Source organism: Chaetodon trifascialis, chromosome 13 (genome assembly GCF_039877785.1).
Source record: "Chaetodon trifascialis isolate fChaTrf1 chromosome 13, fChaTrf1.hap1, whole genome shotgun sequence".
Lineage (NCBI taxonomy): Eukaryota > Metazoa > Chordata > Actinopteri > Chaetodontiformes > Chaetodontidae > Chaetodon > Chaetodon trifascialis.
This window is the reverse complement of record NC_092068.1, coordinates 7,435,233-7,453,502: the sequence shown is the minus strand read 5'-3', so window position 1 is coordinate 7,453,502 and position 18,270 is coordinate 7,435,233. Positions and strand designations below refer to the sequence as shown.

The 18,270-nt window shown below is 41.5% G+C and overlaps 1 protein-coding gene across 1 annotated transcript in view; it reads right to left on the bottom strand.

Annotated features, from left to right (window-relative positions):
- Positions 1-18,270, bottom strand: part of LOC139341317 (kinase non-catalytic C-lobe domain-containing protein 1) — a 38,155-nt gene that overhangs the window by 10,546 nt on the left and 9,339 nt on the right. The window contains exons 4-21 of the mRNA XM_070977793.1: positions 17,537-17,683; positions 15,052-15,169; positions 14,820-14,959; positions 13,771-14,400; positions 12,597-12,711; positions 12,255-12,326; positions 12,005-12,066; positions 11,739-11,897; positions 10,492-10,569; positions 10,289-10,370; positions 9,804-9,996; positions 8,314-9,023; positions 7,297-7,435; positions 4,403-4,665; positions 3,003-3,358; positions 1,999-2,092; positions 1,806-1,903; positions 1,526-1,710 (exon numbers count right to left, since the gene is read on the bottom strand). Coding sequence (XP_070833894.1) covers positions 1,526-1,710; positions 1,806-1,903; positions 1,999-2,092; positions 3,003-3,358; positions 4,403-4,665; positions 7,297-7,435; positions 8,314-9,023; positions 9,804-9,996; positions 10,289-10,370; positions 10,492-10,569; positions 11,739-11,897; positions 12,005-12,066; positions 12,255-12,326; positions 12,597-12,711; positions 13,771-14,400; positions 14,820-14,959; positions 15,052-15,169; positions 17,537-17,683 — 3,641 coding nt within the window. The remainder of the gene's footprint in view (positions 1-1,525; positions 1,711-1,805; positions 1,904-1,998; positions 2,093-3,002; positions 3,359-4,402; positions 4,666-7,296; positions 7,436-8,313; positions 9,024-9,803; positions 9,997-10,288; positions 10,371-10,491; positions 10,570-11,738; positions 11,898-12,004; positions 12,067-12,254; positions 12,327-12,596; positions 12,712-13,770; positions 14,401-14,819; positions 14,960-15,051; positions 15,170-17,536; positions 17,684-18,270) is intronic.

Sequence of the window (18,270 nt, the reverse complement as noted above, 5' to 3'; positions counted from 1 at the left end):
ACTTTTGGTGGTAGTGGGTCTCATGTGAGCTGCCGCACAATGGGAATTCATGAAGATACGCAATGTTCAGGCGCGTAGGAGTGGTTTGGTCTCAGGACAAAACAGAACAATGTCAGAGGCCAGAACAAGGAAAAGCACATACACAAGTCATAATACGAATATTTCCCAAGATGCTAAACAAGCCTTATCAAAGAGAACAGCTTCAGCTTGAGGCAGAGGGAACCAAAAGTGGTTCAAACATTTACGCGTGGTGTCCCTGTTTCACTGATTGTTGATGCCGTTTCCCATGGCAACAGATACAAACCAGATGCTGAAATGTCAGACTTAAGAGCAGCAGTGATAGTGTTACTGTTGCTTACAGAAGATTTGTGTTAGTGACACCACAAGCCTCAACACAGACATACAGGATACACACAGAGAGCATGACAGACAGAACGGCAGTGGAGTGGAGAGCTGGAGAGACGAATTACAACCTAAATGTATCTGGTACTGTATGAGGAATAAGACTTTTACTGTACTCGTATTGTTAAGCTTAATAGCAAAATTATGGACTGTGTTTCCAGTAAATGCGCAGCTTTGTGTATTTTACCACACTGACGTGCTCAGAAGTGTGTTCCTTCACTACCATGAACACACACCTACTAACTGTAGGTTATTTTGAGACGATCCCACACACTCTGTCTTGCTGCTGTAAATACTCACTGGAGCTAATGTTTATTAATCTGCAGCTGGAAATAATTACCAACAAACGTAATATTTGCTAAAAACTATTTAGGAAAATGAGCCTTTTTAAAAATGAAATATACATTTGTGTCTCATTTTTAAAGATTTTTTTCTTCAGTAAGAATGACTGGTCTTGGAAATGAGTGCCATGTGGGCAGGAAAGTTAGAAATTAGTGACACATTGTCTGCTCATGGGATATCTTGACAATAAGAAAACATAGTTTAATGCCATCTTTATCCTTCAACAGTTTATAAATAAGATTAAGGGTGTACAGCCACAGGAGCAGCTCTGTGAGGCTGAACTGAAGCACATTGGTGCATTGGTGGAAGCTATATGGTCATCAAACCGAGTCAATGCTGAGCTGCTGGTGGCAGTAGATGAAAAGTCCAGGGATCATCTTCTTTGGGCCATGGATGTCAATACCAAACTTCACGTTAATCCATCAAATAATTGTTCAGATATTTCAGTTGCTGTTAAAATTGCCAAAAACATCCAAGATACCAGTAAAACACTGGTGTGAGATGAGGTATAATGGAAGTCCTTATTTTAGGAAAAACACATCTGTTGTACAAACAATAATACAAAGCCTTCTTCAGTTTCCTGCTGTAATTTGTTAATTTTCTGATTGGAGTTCTTGTGAAATCCATTTGCTGGATGGATCAAAATCTGCAGGGAGGTTAAATAATAGACTGAAATAAAAGACTGATCACACAGGCTGCACAACACATCATTGCAACTCATACGACCAACTGACCAGAGAAGGGCGAGCACATTCCTAATTCACAGCCTCATCAGTAGTACCTGGCGTAGAGGTAAGCCATGAGGCCCAGAGGAGAGCCAGCTTGCAGAGTGGTCTTCCCTTTGCTCGTACCAAAGCTCAGAACAGCCGGGTCCTCTGAGGATTGGAGGTCCAGGGATCCAGGTCCACAGACAGCCAAAGACGGCAGTAACGAAACCTCTAATCCCCACTGGTCCACACTCAGAACCTGCAGGGATACAGGACATCATATCAAATAGATGGAAGTTGCTGGGAAATGAATGAGAAACAGCAGTGTTGGGAAAAGTCGAGCTTTGTCAGTACCTCAAGATATCTCTTCACACAATCCAGGAAGACCACTTTGGAACGGAGTTCTTCAAACTGGGACTTGAGTTTGGACAGCATCAGTTTGCTCTCAGAATCTTTAGGACGCATACAGTGTTTTAAAGATCATAATGGAAGCGACACATGTCAGGTATGTATGTATACTTGTAGAGTCATGAAACGGCTAGCCAACCTTTGTTTTTTCTCTCTTGCTGTATCAGCTTTTGGTAGAAATTTCTGGTTTTCTTTAGATTCCGTGTTTCAATAATCAGCTGCTGCTGCAGTTCCTGTTCAAAGGAAATCACACAAATCATACAAAAGGCCCGAGAATAACACCACATGCCTTTCACTGAACGAAGCCTTCGGGTCTTTCCAGTGTGTGTGGAGCAGCGCTTTGTTTCCTTTTCGCTCTCCTCACCGTGGCAACAGAACGCAACAACTCTTTTGAAGTGAAATGAGAGAGAAGTCGCGGCAGCGCTGCTGCTAACGTGTGTTATTAGCTGTTACACAAACCATCTGAAGGAGCAGTGGTGCCATCAAAGTGTGCAAACACAAAGACTATTCATTAATATTCTTTTACAAATTATAATAACTTCCTTTGCCAAGGGCTAAGTTCAACATATTAATATTCAGATCCAGTTTGGAGAGAATAAAACGCCAATTATCTTAGAGTCCCCCCACATGTTCTCATCCTATTTAGCCCAAACCCTGTGTCCCACTTCATTGCAAATAGAAAGATAATTCCTGCACTTAGGTGAAGAGCTGAATACAATCTAGGATGTAACATTATACATCAATAAAATGCATAGAGAACAAATGAAAACACTTAATGAAGTCAGAGCAAATCAATCTGCATTTAAGAAAAATAAAGTCACGAAACAGAAGAAATGAAATTAGAGAATATATATTTTTCTCTTTCTTTTGATTTTTTTTTTTTTGCTGAAAACCTTTTCATCCGTTCCATGATGAAAATCAGCCTCTGCATTCACACACAACTCACTCTCATCCTACTGCAACATGCACCGCACAAAAAAAACAAACAAAAAAACAATTTTGACAACTGATCAGAGTAATAGAATGAAAGAAATAAAAATAACATATCAGTCAGAAGCTTGACGCAGTCCGCTGTTCGGCCACGTGCTGTAGGGTTAAGGTCAAACATGACTCACAGGCAGAAAGCTTCACAGGTTTACCCACCTGTGTCTTCACATCCAGACACGGAGATCCTGTGTGCTGCCCCAGATTCACTGCATACTGCATCACCTCTGGACTAAAACAATCTTCTCCAAAGAAGGCTAGGGCCCAGGCTGGACTGAAGCTGAGCCCCGATCCCTCTGTTCTGGATCCAGGCAAGAGGAGTTGCTCTGACGCCAGAGAATCACTGTCCTCCATGTCCTCCGAGCAGTCGGGACTCATCTGTTCGTACTGGGCTCCAGTCGGGCCTTCCTCTCTCTCCGACAGAAATTCTGCTTCAGAGGGGCTTTCATCGCTGCCCCCTGCTGAATGATCTCCTCCCTCCATAACCCCTGTGTCCGAACCGTCAGTGCTCACGCCTCGACCAGTTAACAGGGACGGTGGAGAGAGAAGGGTGAGAGAAGAGAAATAGAGGGTGACTGAATCACATGGACAGCAAAAAAACAAAGTGGATTTGTGGAGAATAAACACAGAGAGGTCCCAGGGTGGGCTGGGGGTATTTGTTGCGAAGCCTATCTTGGCTGCACAATGCATCCACTGTTTAACAGATGAGCTTAAAGGCAATTCAATTTTTTTTATCTCGAGTATCTTTTTTATCTGTTCTAATAAAGATCCCAAAACACCCCATTCCAGCATATTTTAATGGCACAACAAATTGAGATCAAAGTGTAGAATGGCAACACATAATGCAAAGTGCAAACCGCAGATGTGTGTGTGTGTGTGTGTCTGCGTGTGTGTGCGCTTGTGACTGTCACTGGCCAGGAATGAGTTCCAGAGGAGAAGAAATCTTTAGTTTGCTAGCATGCCTTGGACTCTTATGAATGTGCTCCAGTCTTAAGAACAGCGTCCAACAGCCAGTCACAGCTCTCATGACTTCAGTCAGCAGCCAAATAAAGTGAAATATATCAAAACATCACAGATGGTTTGGGACTCAATAGGTTTTCTTTCAAAGTAGAAACCAGTATTGAATCGACTAATCAAAGCCAAAAAAATCCTGCAGTTTATTTAGGCACTTTGCTTGAGGAGTTAAAAAGAAAGTATGAGTCATATGAGCCAATTCTAAAATACGACACGCTGTTATAGATGCGACTACCCAACAGCATAACAGATTTGCTCCACATTGACCTACAACAACAGTAAAATGCTACTGCTCAGTAGTATCATAATGCATCAGTAATAATGATATATAAAAGAGGAAAACAGTGGCCACTTTTCTGCATTTTGAGTGTTTTTACTTTAAGCACTTTCTTAAAGTTTTAGTTCTCAAATATTAGCATTAAAAGAATATAAAACTCATAGATTGTGTATTATATATTTAGCTGACTAACTGCCGGCTAACAGAACTCAACCCAACACATGGATTTCCCCATGACTGAGATTGAGTATCCAAGTCTATCTCCTACCTTGACAGATGCAGTGTTGACTCTCCTCCGATCTTAATTCAAAATCTTCAAGCGCAGCCTCATTTTCTCCATGACACGACTGGGCCTCGCTTCCCTCCCATGAATCCACAGCAGCAGCAGGACTGGACGTGTGAATGTTTCCATTCAGGTCGAGACAACCATGCAGGCAAACTTCCCTCTTCCCTGCCCAGACGGTGGCTATCAAGGGTTGGGTAAGGACTGCCCTTTTCACAGCCTTTGATGGAGGCTGCTCATTAGAGCCCCTGCAGGAGGCACATTAGGGCAGAGAAAAACACACTGTGTTAAAAGCTAGCGACAAATAGCACTTAGGTGAAGAAAAATGGAAGAAATGAGCAAAACAAGGAAGAAGAATACAGCATACAACCTTTACAGCAACGCAGCTTTTCTGATTTAATGTGAGAACAAGAAAGCCATCAAAGACTCATTTCAGACATCTTGCAGATCAGATGCACTTGCACATCACACCAATCGCAGAGTGTGAGTGGACCACCCCTCCCTCTATCCCCTCAGAGAACCTGGAACAGTGGAAAAAATAACCCTCCACAGCTGTGCCCTGTGAACAAGCCCACTGGCAGAATAAGAGTGTCTGTCAGCTGTAATGTCTCCCTACCACAGCAGATGAATGGCCTCTCCACACATTGCCCTGAGCATTAGAGCATGGCAACAGCTGGATAAAGAGACGAGAAATGACAGGCTTTGCTATGTGTAGTGTACGTTTAAAGAGAGAAGTGCGTGGCATGGCATTGTTGCATTCACATGTCTATTCAGTCATACACTTCACCCCCCCAACATCTTTAGTGTAGCCAGACATTCTCCCCGGCACTAACAAACATACTGCAAAGCTGTTACCATAGGGACGGTTTAAGATGCACACTGAAATTTATGTATGAAGTGCATGTTGTATTAATGCTGATTTGAATGCGGCGTATGAGTGCAATATGTAAGCGTGCAGCAGAGGAAAGGTCATGTTCACTGAGGACCGGATCACTGTGAGCGCCTGTTGTGCTGAACCCACATTAGAATAAATTAAAAATACATTCATAAATAAAGAGAAAATCTGACCACAAGCAGCCAAATTTGGGCATCTCACTGTTTAGACAGAAGCAGTGGCTGTTTTACTGTTAACAAGATATCCCTTTTAAATTGGGGTAATTATTCTGACACCAAAGATAATCTCTTTAACTCATAATGTAGGATCATTGTGCTGGTTTGATTTATTAGACAATCCACCCACTGGAAAACATCCATTTATTCTGAGGATTAAAAACAAATTCATGGTAATAAGAAAAGAACTTCTGAATCAGAATCTGAGCTGTGGACGATTCAGTCATTAAAACAAATACGCATGGAGCTTTACACATGTTGTAATATGTAAAATGATGATAAAGGATAATAGATAATAGATAAAGAAGCCTGTCACTATTTAAAACCACTCACTGTAAAACTGAGCTGCTGCAGTGCTAACAAAGAGTGCTCCACCTGGGTTTACGCATGTGTGAAAATAGAGTGTGAAACATGCTATTTACTGTGCACTGGTCCCGCTTTGATAGGGCTCTATTGGCATTATCAGGTACAGGTAGCCTGATGAGTATTGACATTTAATTTTCACTCCATTAGTATTGAAATCTCTGACAAATCTGAGGTATTAGCAGTTATTCATGTCTGAAACCAGACTAATAATCAGATGCAACTGTGACCTGCGATCCTCCTGACATATGACATATCAGTCACATATACATTAGGGCTGCAGCTATCAATTATCAGTCAGCTGATCTGCAGCTAATCCTTCCAATATTTTAAATGTCAAAACAGTAAAAAGAAATGCACATGACAGTTTTTGTCAAAGGTGATGCCTCCACATTCTTAATCTCCACAGATATCCAATTAACAATGGAATATTAAGCATATACTTTCAGCATTTGCCAACTACATGGAAAGGCCAAATGGAAAATGAACAGGGGAAGACTTTTTCTCTGAAAAGTGGCTGCAACATGTGCTGTGGCTTGAAGCTGAGCCCACTGAAATGTGGTGCAAGACATGCTGTTCACATCCACATCTAGCAGACAGAACAGGTGTGTTTCATACAGGCTCGAGGAATTTCAATCATCCATTATTTGATAAACATGAAAAGAGTAAGGAGCACAGGAAAGTGCCACAAGCTACCGCTAACAAACAAGCTAGTCAGGCAGAAAAGGAGTGGCCTGCGTGCTACATGGTGAAACAAGTTGAATGAAGAATAACAGCAATCTTTGTGTGATGTTTTTCTCCTGTGAGGGGATTTTCACATTATAAAAAGTGCAGGTCACGTCTGACACATTTGACCCAAAGTCAGCTGTATGCTTAATCGGAGGCTCAAAAGGGACTGGGAAGTGCATCCCATCATCTACCATGCAGGAAGTTGAAGCGTTTATCAAGATCATGTGTGTATGGGGTGTGTAACAATCAGCTGGTACTGCCTCCTGATACTCACCTGAGTACCTGACGTAAGAAGTTACGTGCACCCCTGGATACAACAGAATTTCAGCTAATTGTGACATATAAATCAATGTATGAAGTAAAGGTTAGTTAATGTTCAGTAACTGACGATCCATTAAGTGTTAAATAAAGACATACACTCACAGTGCAGTATTTAAGCATGTGTTTTGTACCCGTATTATACGGTGTTACCAATTTATATCTCATTTCAGCAGGATGTACAGCTAATGGCACAAACAGACATTTCAACCTGCTGTCTTGACTGAGTAAACAGAAACTGAGGATAACAGTGGACCAAAGCAGCAAGCTGTGACACTGGCTTCACTGACAGTATTTCCTTTGTACTGAAGAAATGTTGAAAGACGAACACACACACAAGTGTTTCAAGTCCTACTCACAGTGTGGATGGGCTGTAGTTAACCAGGCAGTGCAATACACCCAGCAAGTCGTCTTCCCAGTACAAATCACTGAACCTCTCCTTGACAACACTGGCAAACGTGTGGTACTGGAGGTCCTTCAAAGAGAAGATGTACTCCCCTCGGAAAAGAGAAAAAGATGATTTTCTACACGAACATGTCTGTAATCCAGACTGGATTATGAAGTGAGTCAACGCTGTATTGTTACATTCAAAAATACCTGCAGTCGAGGAGCTCAACCTGCTAAAGCAACATTATGGAGATTTTTTTAACTTTCTTAGACAAAAGGGTGTCTGTTCTCTGTAACATCGCAGCTGCATCGTTTACTGACGTCAATGGATACTGTGAGAGTTGTACATGAGATAGAGCTTTATCTTTTCTCTCCACCTAGGGACATCCCAACAGCTCAGTCTGCTATCAGAGAGGAGAACTGTCTGACTTCACAGTGTATACTCTTTCTGCAATGGACATTAGAACACATGTGCGTATATATTTTATATATAGTATACTGTGTATATGTTTGTGTGTGTATATACAAGCCTACATCATGAGCCAGACACACAGAACATTATTTTAATGGAAACTTACAGGAACATTCTCTAGATCTTTATGTAAACATAGGGGTATATTGTGTGAATATATTCTTGGAATCTTTGCAGAACTAGTGAACTGAATGTAAACATTCCTAGATATGTATCATAATCAAGAAGAACCTATTACAGAGGGAAAACGTTTGAGTGAGTGCACATACAGTAGGCCTGTGGTACTGATTTCTTTGTAATGAATGGTGATATTTTTTATCACTTTAGCTACTAAATTATCTTTCCGTGTACTCCCTAGGATCTGCACAGAACCCCTGTCAGGGAATCACTGCATGATGTACAAATACAGTGTGCAGTAGATGTAGTACGGACACCTAACTACATCTACTGCACACTTGCAGTGTGAAGCAAATGAAGCAATAATAAAATGATACTCCAGTCAACTAAAGATACATACCCATGACAATGTCCTCATGCCCATTGTCCAAATACCCATCGAGTGAAAACTCTCCCTTGAGCAGGTCAATCACCTCTTGCAGGGCAGGGTGGACTTTAGGCGAGGTGGACTTGGGGGACGGCTGGTGCTCACCTTCTGTTCCTGGATTTGTCTGTCCATTGTCAGCTCTGGGAACACTGTGCTCCAAGGGGCTGTTTGAGATGATGGAGTTACCTTTGAAATAAGATGATGGTGGGCCATAATCCTGGGGTTCAGGTCTCACAGGCACATTTCGACAGTTAATAAATGGACCATCAGAGTTCTCTGGAACTGTGATTAGTCCCTGCAAAGGCTGTGGGACCAGGGAGAGATTTATATCCAGGCCAAGTAGAGGCTCTGGAGCCCTAACCTGCACAGGCACTAGGGAAAGATGTCCTGTTGTGGGATCTTGACGGAAGAGGTAATTGTTGAAAACACTACATCCATTGAGGTTAGTGGATAATGGCTGAGGAAGAGAGACTTCAAGACAGGAAATATCAGGGAGAGTAGAAGTAGAGTTGACCAGCATCTTGTCACTGGCGGTTGTAGTTCCAGCTGCCTGACTGACAGGAAACTCCTGTGTATGTAGATTGGGTTCAGTCTGTGTAGGATATGGGTAATCAGAGGGTGAGGTGAAATCAAGACACCTTTCCTCGATGTGTTCAGTGCTTTTTGTGAATCCATCCACAGTCCTGTAAAATAAACAATGCCTGATAAGCCTTTCCTTTAAAGCTCTGAAGCATTTCGGGTAGGTATTAGTATTACTGTGTTTCCTTTATTTCATTTCTTCTTTTTAATTATTTAAATTCCTTTTCATTTTGTTTCTGTCCTTTAAAGAAATAGTTCAACAGTTCTGGAAAGATGCTTGTTCTCTTTCTTGCTGAGGGTTGTATCAGATCTATGAGATATCTGTCGTTAAATATGAAGCTGCAGCTCACTATTTGACACATTATATCTTGTTTTTCTTATTAGTACAATAGCTTAAGTGTTAAAACAACAATTTGCCGTTGTGGGTGATTTGCTGGACTATTTCTTGGCTACCACAGTGACTGGCTGGAGTCTTGTTGTTTCTGTGAGGTTGCCAGGCAACGAGTGGAGACTTCAGGAAGTCACTGCACCCTGCCTAGACTCCCAGAACCAGAGTTGGGCTTTAAGGCCTTGTTTTGATGTAGTGGCCACACTGTGGCGCCAGCAGGAAGACAGCTGGCTGAGAAACAGTGCAGCACACAATGCCTTGTAAAACCATAACTTGTCATTTTACACTTCAGTATATGTACTTAAGCAAATGAAACACAGCATGCTAATTAGTAAGCATTAGAGGTTCTGGCACAGCTGCTTCAAAATGTCAAACTACACTTCTAATTTTTATGAAATGACTTTTTTGGAAAAGTGCTATTTAAAACAGATGTGGCATAATAACTAAAAAAAAAAAAAAAAAAAAAAGGTAGGTATAATTTTCTGGAACAGCCTACCCTTCAACAGCAGTTCCAAGCTGTTGGCTCTCCTCCTCTGAGTCCCCTTCATTGGTCAGGATGATGGGGGTGAAGTGTGTGGCAGTGGAAGTGAAGGCCTCTGGGAGTTGGAGTTCCTTGTTGGCTGGATAGCTGTGGGGAACAGGGCCAGGCACAGGAGCCAGTCGGCTCTCAGTGGCCATGGGCACAAAGCCTACACACAGTTACAACAATGCCAGATACAATATCAGTGATATTGTCTCATGCAATGCACATTGGTAAATCACACAAAATATGATCCCAGCTGACAGCCACACTGGTTTCTTGACTGAAACTTCCTCTGTCCTGAATGCTAGGTGTATAAAGAAACTGGCTATGCCTCTTCATGGCACAATTCAAAGGCTCTTCCTAATATTTGCCACATTTAGTTTACAAATGTTCATTGTTCATTTCAAGGTAAACTATATTGCATGAGGGTCATCCATACTAAAATGAAGCTGTCCTACCACTGTTGTTTTGTGCAGACTCTTCATACGAGCTTTGCTGAGCATCAGTTGCACTCAAATCATCTGCATCACTGGACGCTGGCTGAAAGAAAATGGAGATTAACTATAGAGAGAAATCGTAGAAGGCAGCCAGAGGAGACCAAACATAAACTGACTCACTCTGATAAAGAGGCTTAAATAATACACATTAAAGGAAGCTGTACCGGGTGAACTCGGCTGATCAGGTTGTTCCAGACGGTCTCAGCATTTGTCCCTTGACGTGATAAGTAGTCACGACAGCTCTGGAGGAGATCCACATAAAAACAAGAGTGATAACAACAGAGGACACTTCACACACAATCACCAGTAATGTTGGAATTAATTCTGGCCTGAAATAGCTGAAGTGTTTGGTTAAAAATAAAACACACAGGATTTGGAAAACTAACAGCTACTTTTAAAAAATGACTGACAGCATAACAATAAAAGTAAATTATGGTATCTTTTAGGAGGCAAAATGACAAAGCACTTTTCCAAATTGGATTCTCTCTATTTCAATGACACATGATTTTCTTTCTAAAAGAATATGCCCATTTGAAATGGGGCTCTTCTCTGAAGTTGTGATATCTGCACCTTGATATGCAAAATCAAATCGGCCTTTATTTATGGAGAACTTTTCAACCGAGGAAATGTAATTCAAAGTGCCTTCCCGAGCGAGACATAAGACAGGAGGGCAAATTAAAGTAAGCCAGCATTGCAAAAGAGAACAGAAAAATAGAAAATAAATAGAAAAAAAAAGAACTGTAAAATGATTAAGAATCCTTTTTTTCCTCTTTACTTTCAACATGAAAGCATAATCATAGGAAACAATTAATAAGCAGAACCTTCCTCACATAATCAACAACTCTACCGCCATGCTAGCAGCTCTGTGAGGCTGTGCTAAATGCTAATGTCAGCATGCTAACATGCTCACAATGACAATGCTAACATGCCAATGTTTGGCAGGTCATATTTACCATGTTAACATGTTGACATTAGCATTTAACATTTAAAACAAAGTACGACCTCACAGAGCTAACTCTAGCTAGCTAAACATTTTCTAATCAGCACTGAACATAAAGCACAACTGAGGCTGATTGGAGCACCATTCGTTTTGCAGGCGTGTGCTCATAAAACAACATATTGGACAAATTCCACTATACTAATCTAGCATCTACGGTTCAAGGGTTTTCAGAAACTTAGTGGGCATGAATCGGCAGGTAAAACCACCAAGTCTGTATCCTTCTACTCCTGCAGTTCCACTTCTTCTATCTCCAACACTGTTCAGAGTATGAAAGGTAAGTGGGAGTGGAGGTGTCTGTTTAACCTGCCGCCCTGTTCTTTCTCAACCAGGTTTCAGTTCAAAACACAGCCCACTTTGTGTTAAAGGCGATAAACAGGCACAATGGGAAGAGAAAATGCTCAATAAAAATACTTTTTTGGCCATGATGATGGAAGGTCTCTCAATGGGCGTCCTCTTTGCCATCTCCAGGAGCAGTCTCTTCAGTTTGCGAGGCATTGCCAGTTTTTGATTAGGTGATAAACTGAACTTGGCTGTAGCCCAGAGAATAGCAGCAACCCCGTACACACAAACCTGGAGCAATAGAGAAAAGAACAGAAGAGCGAGAAAGCTACTACCACAGCAAGCCATCAGCCAAAGTTAGTTTTAAAAATAGACATAAGCAGTTCGGACAGGCAGACCTTTTCAGTCACAATTCCATGTTCTTGATATTCAGGAGCAAGATAAAAGTCATCTCGGGATCCTGCCAAGAACAACGAAAGTGAGTTGTTGAAGCCAACAAAAGCCTCCGGACACTGTTTGCTTGTATACTTCACTGAGGAGTGTGTCTATCCTTTAACATTCACATTTTAAACAAATGGAAGAATGTTACTCTGCTGGGCTTGATTGCTCTACAGCAGCACAGACAATATAAGAGCTGAGTAAACTTACCTATGTTTTTAGGTTTCAAGAAAAGTACTTCTCCCTTGCAGCCCACGTGCACTGTGTCCAGGCATAAATAGGCTGATGGAAAAGAGAGAAATCAGCTGCACAGAAACATTGTGGGCAACAAAATGCAAGACATATAGCATAACCTCTTTTTCCTCTTTGCTCTGAGTATTTCCCTCTATAAGTCCAACATTAATAGTCAGAGTTGGTGCTTCAATAAAATATATATGTATACAATACGATGTGTGCTCTTACATACCATGTTGGAATCTCAATTATTCTTTCAAGAGCAGTTAATATGAAACACTTGAGTGCTGATTTCATGCATGAAGGGGTTGAAATCACCTGGAAAGTCACTGTAGGTCTGCAGTGAGGACAGGCAGGTGTAGCACAGAGCCCAGAGCTCATTAACTGTCAGCCTCCGTCCACACCGAGTAAGTAACTCTCTTAGAGAGATCCACTGGATAGAAAATAAAGAACAAACCTCTTTTAAAAAAGGAATGAGTTACAGACTTCGGAGCTTAAGATGATCCCTCAGAAGGCCTACTTAACTCAAACTGAACTAATCCCTAACCTGACTTTCTCAAACTCCATTTTTGAATGTTCCAACATTCAGCGATGATTTGTCTTAAAGGAAGTGCCCACTCCTCCACTTTTGCAGATTGCTTTGGCGTATTAACGCTGAGCACCTGAATACTCTGTCTCTTTGAGACTGAACACTTCCCTGCAAAAATGCATTCATACATAATTCAGTAGATTCATGCAGACAAGAAGTTCTGAGTAACTGTTCTGACAGACATGTATTACTCAGTATGTTCAAAAGTTTCACAACAGGAAGAAACAGAATTTAATGGCCATAATAAATTTTAAAAAACCTAAGCAGAGCCCAGCATCATGTCTCAGGCAAACTTATTTTTGCAGTCAGAAGGTGTGAAGTAACCCAAATGTACTTACTGACTGATCTTAGCAATATTTTCCTTCGCTAACATTAGCTACTTAGCTTGCTGGCTACCTGTAAAGCTAAAAAAACAGCTTGAGAGTGAAAGTTGAAGATGACGTTGGAAATGGTAGCGAACCTAGTAGACAAAATTTAATCTTAAAATGTTATCACATTACACATTACAGAAAAATGTCCATGTCAAGCCCGCAAACTCAGTCTGCTGATGAAGACTGTGAGATATGGCTGAAAGCGTGGACCTTGAGTTAAGATTATTTTGTCAGTCTATCAGCTGTTTATTCATCTTAACTTTGCTTCTTTTCAACTGACGACTCAGTACTTTTGAGAGGATACCGTCTTTAAAAAATCTAGTTAATCCATCTGTTGCCATTTCTGAACTGACCTACAACCCCACCACAAGAACCCCTTTCATGTTTCTCGCTTTCAAAGCTACTCTTTTTGGGTTTTTTTTTACAGACAGTCAACTCTTTAGTGGACATAACAGCAGCAGACATGGCTGTGAGAAATAATCTGAGATGCAACTGCAGACTCAGAGCTGAGAGCCATCTGGCACTGGCTAACCTCATCCTGAGATTCTTCATTGAGGCACAGCATGCTTTTGGTCATGTGGTTATTAGGAATGTAGAGTCTGTGGTTCATTGAGCTCTGCTCCCAACGAGAGTCCTGTTCCAGTTCCAGCTCCTGACAGGAAGTACAGGAAGATGCTGAATCCTGGGTGCAGTTGTTAGATTCACTTTCATGGAATCCTTGAATCTTTGTTTTTCCACTGCACAGTGTCTCTGAAGCCTTCTCTTGTCCCTGTGACATTTGGTTATCCACATCTGAGTTCCCACAATCCTCAGTGCTACTGTATGGGTAAGACTCACAGGACTTGTTGAGTCTTTGAAGTCTGTTACTCCACACAGACTTGCAGCTCAAGCTTTCATCCGCTCCTATCTCAGTGAGGTCAGATACAGGGACGCTGATATCTCCGTGAGCTGGGTGGGAAAGACAAGGGGGGTTGTTGGAGTCTGGGACAGAGCAGGAGCGGTTCAGAGCCCCCCTCACCCGGGTCAGCCTCTGCTGGGCTCTCCTCCTCACTGGGGAGCTATTGTGGGACCTGCAGTCGAAGTCATCTGCCAAGATCATGCCGTCTTCTTCACTGCCATCCATGTCCTCCGCCCACAGAGAGGAATCCCAGCCTCCGCACACCTGCAGATTCAGTTTTAGTACACACTCATTTGTGCCAGCTGTTGAATGCAGGAATAATCTCAATTATACATTTATGGCACAAACAAAGAATAAGGTCTAGATAACCCTAACCCTAACCCTAACCCCCTAACCTTGGTTAATTCATGGAAGCCACAGATGATCAGCTTACTTCAAATTTAAATGATATATTTGATAGATGTTTTTGTGCCACATCAGAACATTAATGTGTGGCCAATGTTTATTGTCTCCAGATGGAAAACTGTCTTTCACCAAACAGTGTATAATTAACTTTTAGCATCAGAGATCCACTCTGACCCTGGATTTTAATGAGGTGTGGATAACAGACGTCAATGAGGAAGAATTGTATTAAAATATTTCTTCCTCCAGAGCAGCAGCTACCTAACACATATGTCACATACCTGCTGCCGGGACAGACCATTTGCTTTAACAGAGCTGTCAGCACACAGGTCTTTGGTATTGTCATCTGAGCTCAGTCTTTTAAGCAGACATCTGGGTTTGGGATGCTGCCATCTTGCCTCCCAGGAGCCTTCCTGTCCATCTGTGGATATACAAAGAGAGCAATTAGTACTGGGAGAAAACACAGCAGATACCCAACAGTGGCATACGTAAATTAAGTTGATGATAACTGACCTTGAAAGGTTGACACCGATTCGATGGAGAGCACCCGTCGGCCAACTGAAGACAGTTTCCGGCACACGGCTGCAGAGGAGGTATGAGACAGCCGGGCTTCAGCCAGAGAGAGGATGTCCTGTGGCAGTATTAAACATGCAGGTTTACAGTATTCTAAATAAAACACATAAAATGACTATGTTCTACTTTGGAAAAATACTTCTGGACAAATCTGTGTTGTTTTAGGAAAGGTCTGTGAAGATTCTCATTCATCAAGGTCATGGTACTGGACTTGTTTGTGCTTCTAGAAAGCACTAACAAGTCCAGTTGCCTTTGGAAGCATTTGTGTGTTTTAAGAAAGGCAGAACACAATGGATGCTGACTCGAGCATGTAGCTGTCAAAGTCAATTATAATTTGGAATGAGTGATTTCACATTTGTACATTTACAAGTCACGACCTGGCCTACTCTGCCTATGATTGGCTAGTACTTGTTTTCTTGGCAAATTTTGCTGAAAGGTGACAAGTTTGAACCCCTCAAATTTACTGTAAGTGTCAACAGTGTGTGGGAGCTGGTTTCTGTTGCTCTTATTTATCACTTATTCTATTATACACCAACCTGTCTGCACACCTGTGTGCAAAGATCACTCTTTTTTTTATGGTTGTGTATTTGATTAATTGCTTCCCCACATGATGAAAATGAATCTAAAATGTGCAACGGTGTTCTGTGAATCTTGTAACACACTTACTAAGTGAACTACTGACACTAGGCGATTTAAGGGTGGGAAAGGGGAGAATCCATCCCCGTGTTAACCTGTCATCCCTCCTCGCTAATACTAAAATTATTTTGTTAATGTTATCACTATATCACATAACGGCCACCTATCAAGTATTCAGCAGCTGTCCAATGTCAACCCTTTAATGAAATTCAGAGAACAAGAACTCAAAAAACTCTGTAATTAATAACATCACCTCACTAAAGGTTAAAAGTATAAACCAGCACAGGAATAAGCAGAAGCATAGTATGATGGGAAATGTAGGCTGTCACCACAGCTCCAGCAATCAACAAACTTGGTGTAAAAGAAGTGAGTGAGTGAGTGAGTGAGTGAGTGTGTGTGTGTGTGTGTGTGTGTGTGTGTGTGTGTGTGTGTGTGTGTGTGTGTGATCCCATTTGTGCATATTGTTGAAGGTGTGAATAAATGCTTCAGGTCAGGGTTATGCCTGTGAGACACAGCTGAAACGTGAGTCTGCATGAAGCCTGTGCAGACAGAACTGCAAAGATTTAAACCAGAGAGTAGGAAAGCAGGAAAAACGCATCCAATAAGCTTATCAGCAAAATTCCTTTCAAAACCTGTTATAAAGTAAGCTAACACTGTCAGACCAGGCTCTGCTGAGGCTACAGTGGCAAAGCATTTTTCTTTTTAAATATATATTTATTTAGAGGGGTTTCACTGAAAGCTGCACTCTATTTTTTTAAGAACACCCAGATCACAGTCACACATTCACACCTGGAAGCATTCAGGTTAGCCAACTAGCCCCTAACACTAACCCTCCCATTGGGCCATTATTTCTTTTTGGGTCACATATCTTCATGTCATGTTAGAATCTATGACACTGTTCAGTACAAGTATAGCCTCCCCACTCTTTTCTATTTTGGGCACTTGGAGCTGCATTTTGAATGAAAGGTTATAGAAATCTGTTTTCATTATCATTAACTTTATGGTAATTATAATAACACATATCATTGGAATTGCATTGTATATTGTTGGGACTGATTGACAGCGAAGCTTCTGACTGTCTGACTGTAACAGTGCAGGCCACTCACACTGTGTGTAATTTGCAGTGACACAGCATTTCCACTTGATGCTGCTCAAGAGCACCGACTCACTGCAATACTTTATCTAACAGTCATAAGAGAAAAGACTTAAATTAATGCTTCAGCCATAATTAACTGTAAGAACATTTAAATCTTCAAAAGGACCCTCATGACTGTAAAAGGAATGGGGGGGCTGTGCTATACAGGAAGGACATTATCATGGCTGATACACACGATCATCTTAAAATTACATTCATGTATTTCTGTAGGGCTTCATCTCAGTTTGTTTTATGCCCATGTTATTTATTTATTTGTGGGTACTGAAGATTCCCCATGTGGCTGCTAAAAAGAAAATGGAGATATTATGTATCACAAATACTCTAAGAATATATCTGACTGATCACATTCTACTTTACTTATTTACGCATTATTTTCTAATGTGACTTTTAAGTAATTTTTTCTTGAAATGCCGAACCCCCCCCCCAAAAAAACCAATTGCAATAAACTTAATTTAACACTCAACTAAACACTTAATGACTTTATTACAGAAAATGTTCTTTCATCTGAACATTACAACTCAATTGTTCAAGCGAATTAAACTCAGCATTCTACACCTGCCTCCTGATGTTAAAGCCATGCAGCTCTCTATAAATCATCCGAGCAGTAAAGAACAGCGGGCAGGGTTTTTATACCTGCAGGAGCGGCCTGTCTTCTGGCTTCTCCTCCTGCATCTGCTCCAGGAGTCTCTGGATTTCTTCCCCCAGCTCTGCTTCCAGCTCTGGCTCAATGACAAAGTTCAGTGCGGCAGAAAGCGTAGAGCCCAGAGAGTAAACGTGGCCCTGCAGCGACAAAGAAAGGAGGAGAAAATACGATGTTCACCAGGAACCAGCTGCAGCTGTGAATCTACAGCAGGTACAGGGATCTGAATCTGTGAATGACTGGAGAGAAAGCCAAAAAATACAGGATCCTCTTCCCATTTTGGCCAGTAATTGTCATGTATTGTACATATGACGGAGCTTTTGTTTTGCTTTGCTACACTGACACTGGATATTATGGTCGGCTCTGAGGCAGGAGTGGATTTGAAGCAGGCGCTTCTGAGTTCACATCTCAGACGTAACGATCACTTCCAACAATTGAAGTGGACTGCACCCATACTTATGTGGTAAACACATGTGCAAGGCGGATCCCAGTGTGGGTCACCAAAATAGAAGAGTAAACACTCAGCTGAAGGTCTTAACTCCTGTTTTGCTCATGCTGTTACTCTGTGTAATATCTCCCTTGAGAAAAACACACTTGAGAAAAACAAGTGAAGGAGAGCTTCGTCGTTTCACACATCATGTATTTTGACATGCAACAAAATCAGAACGCGCTGTTTATTTGGAAATTCGGTTACATAAGTCGACTGCAAATTTATTCATGTGATGGT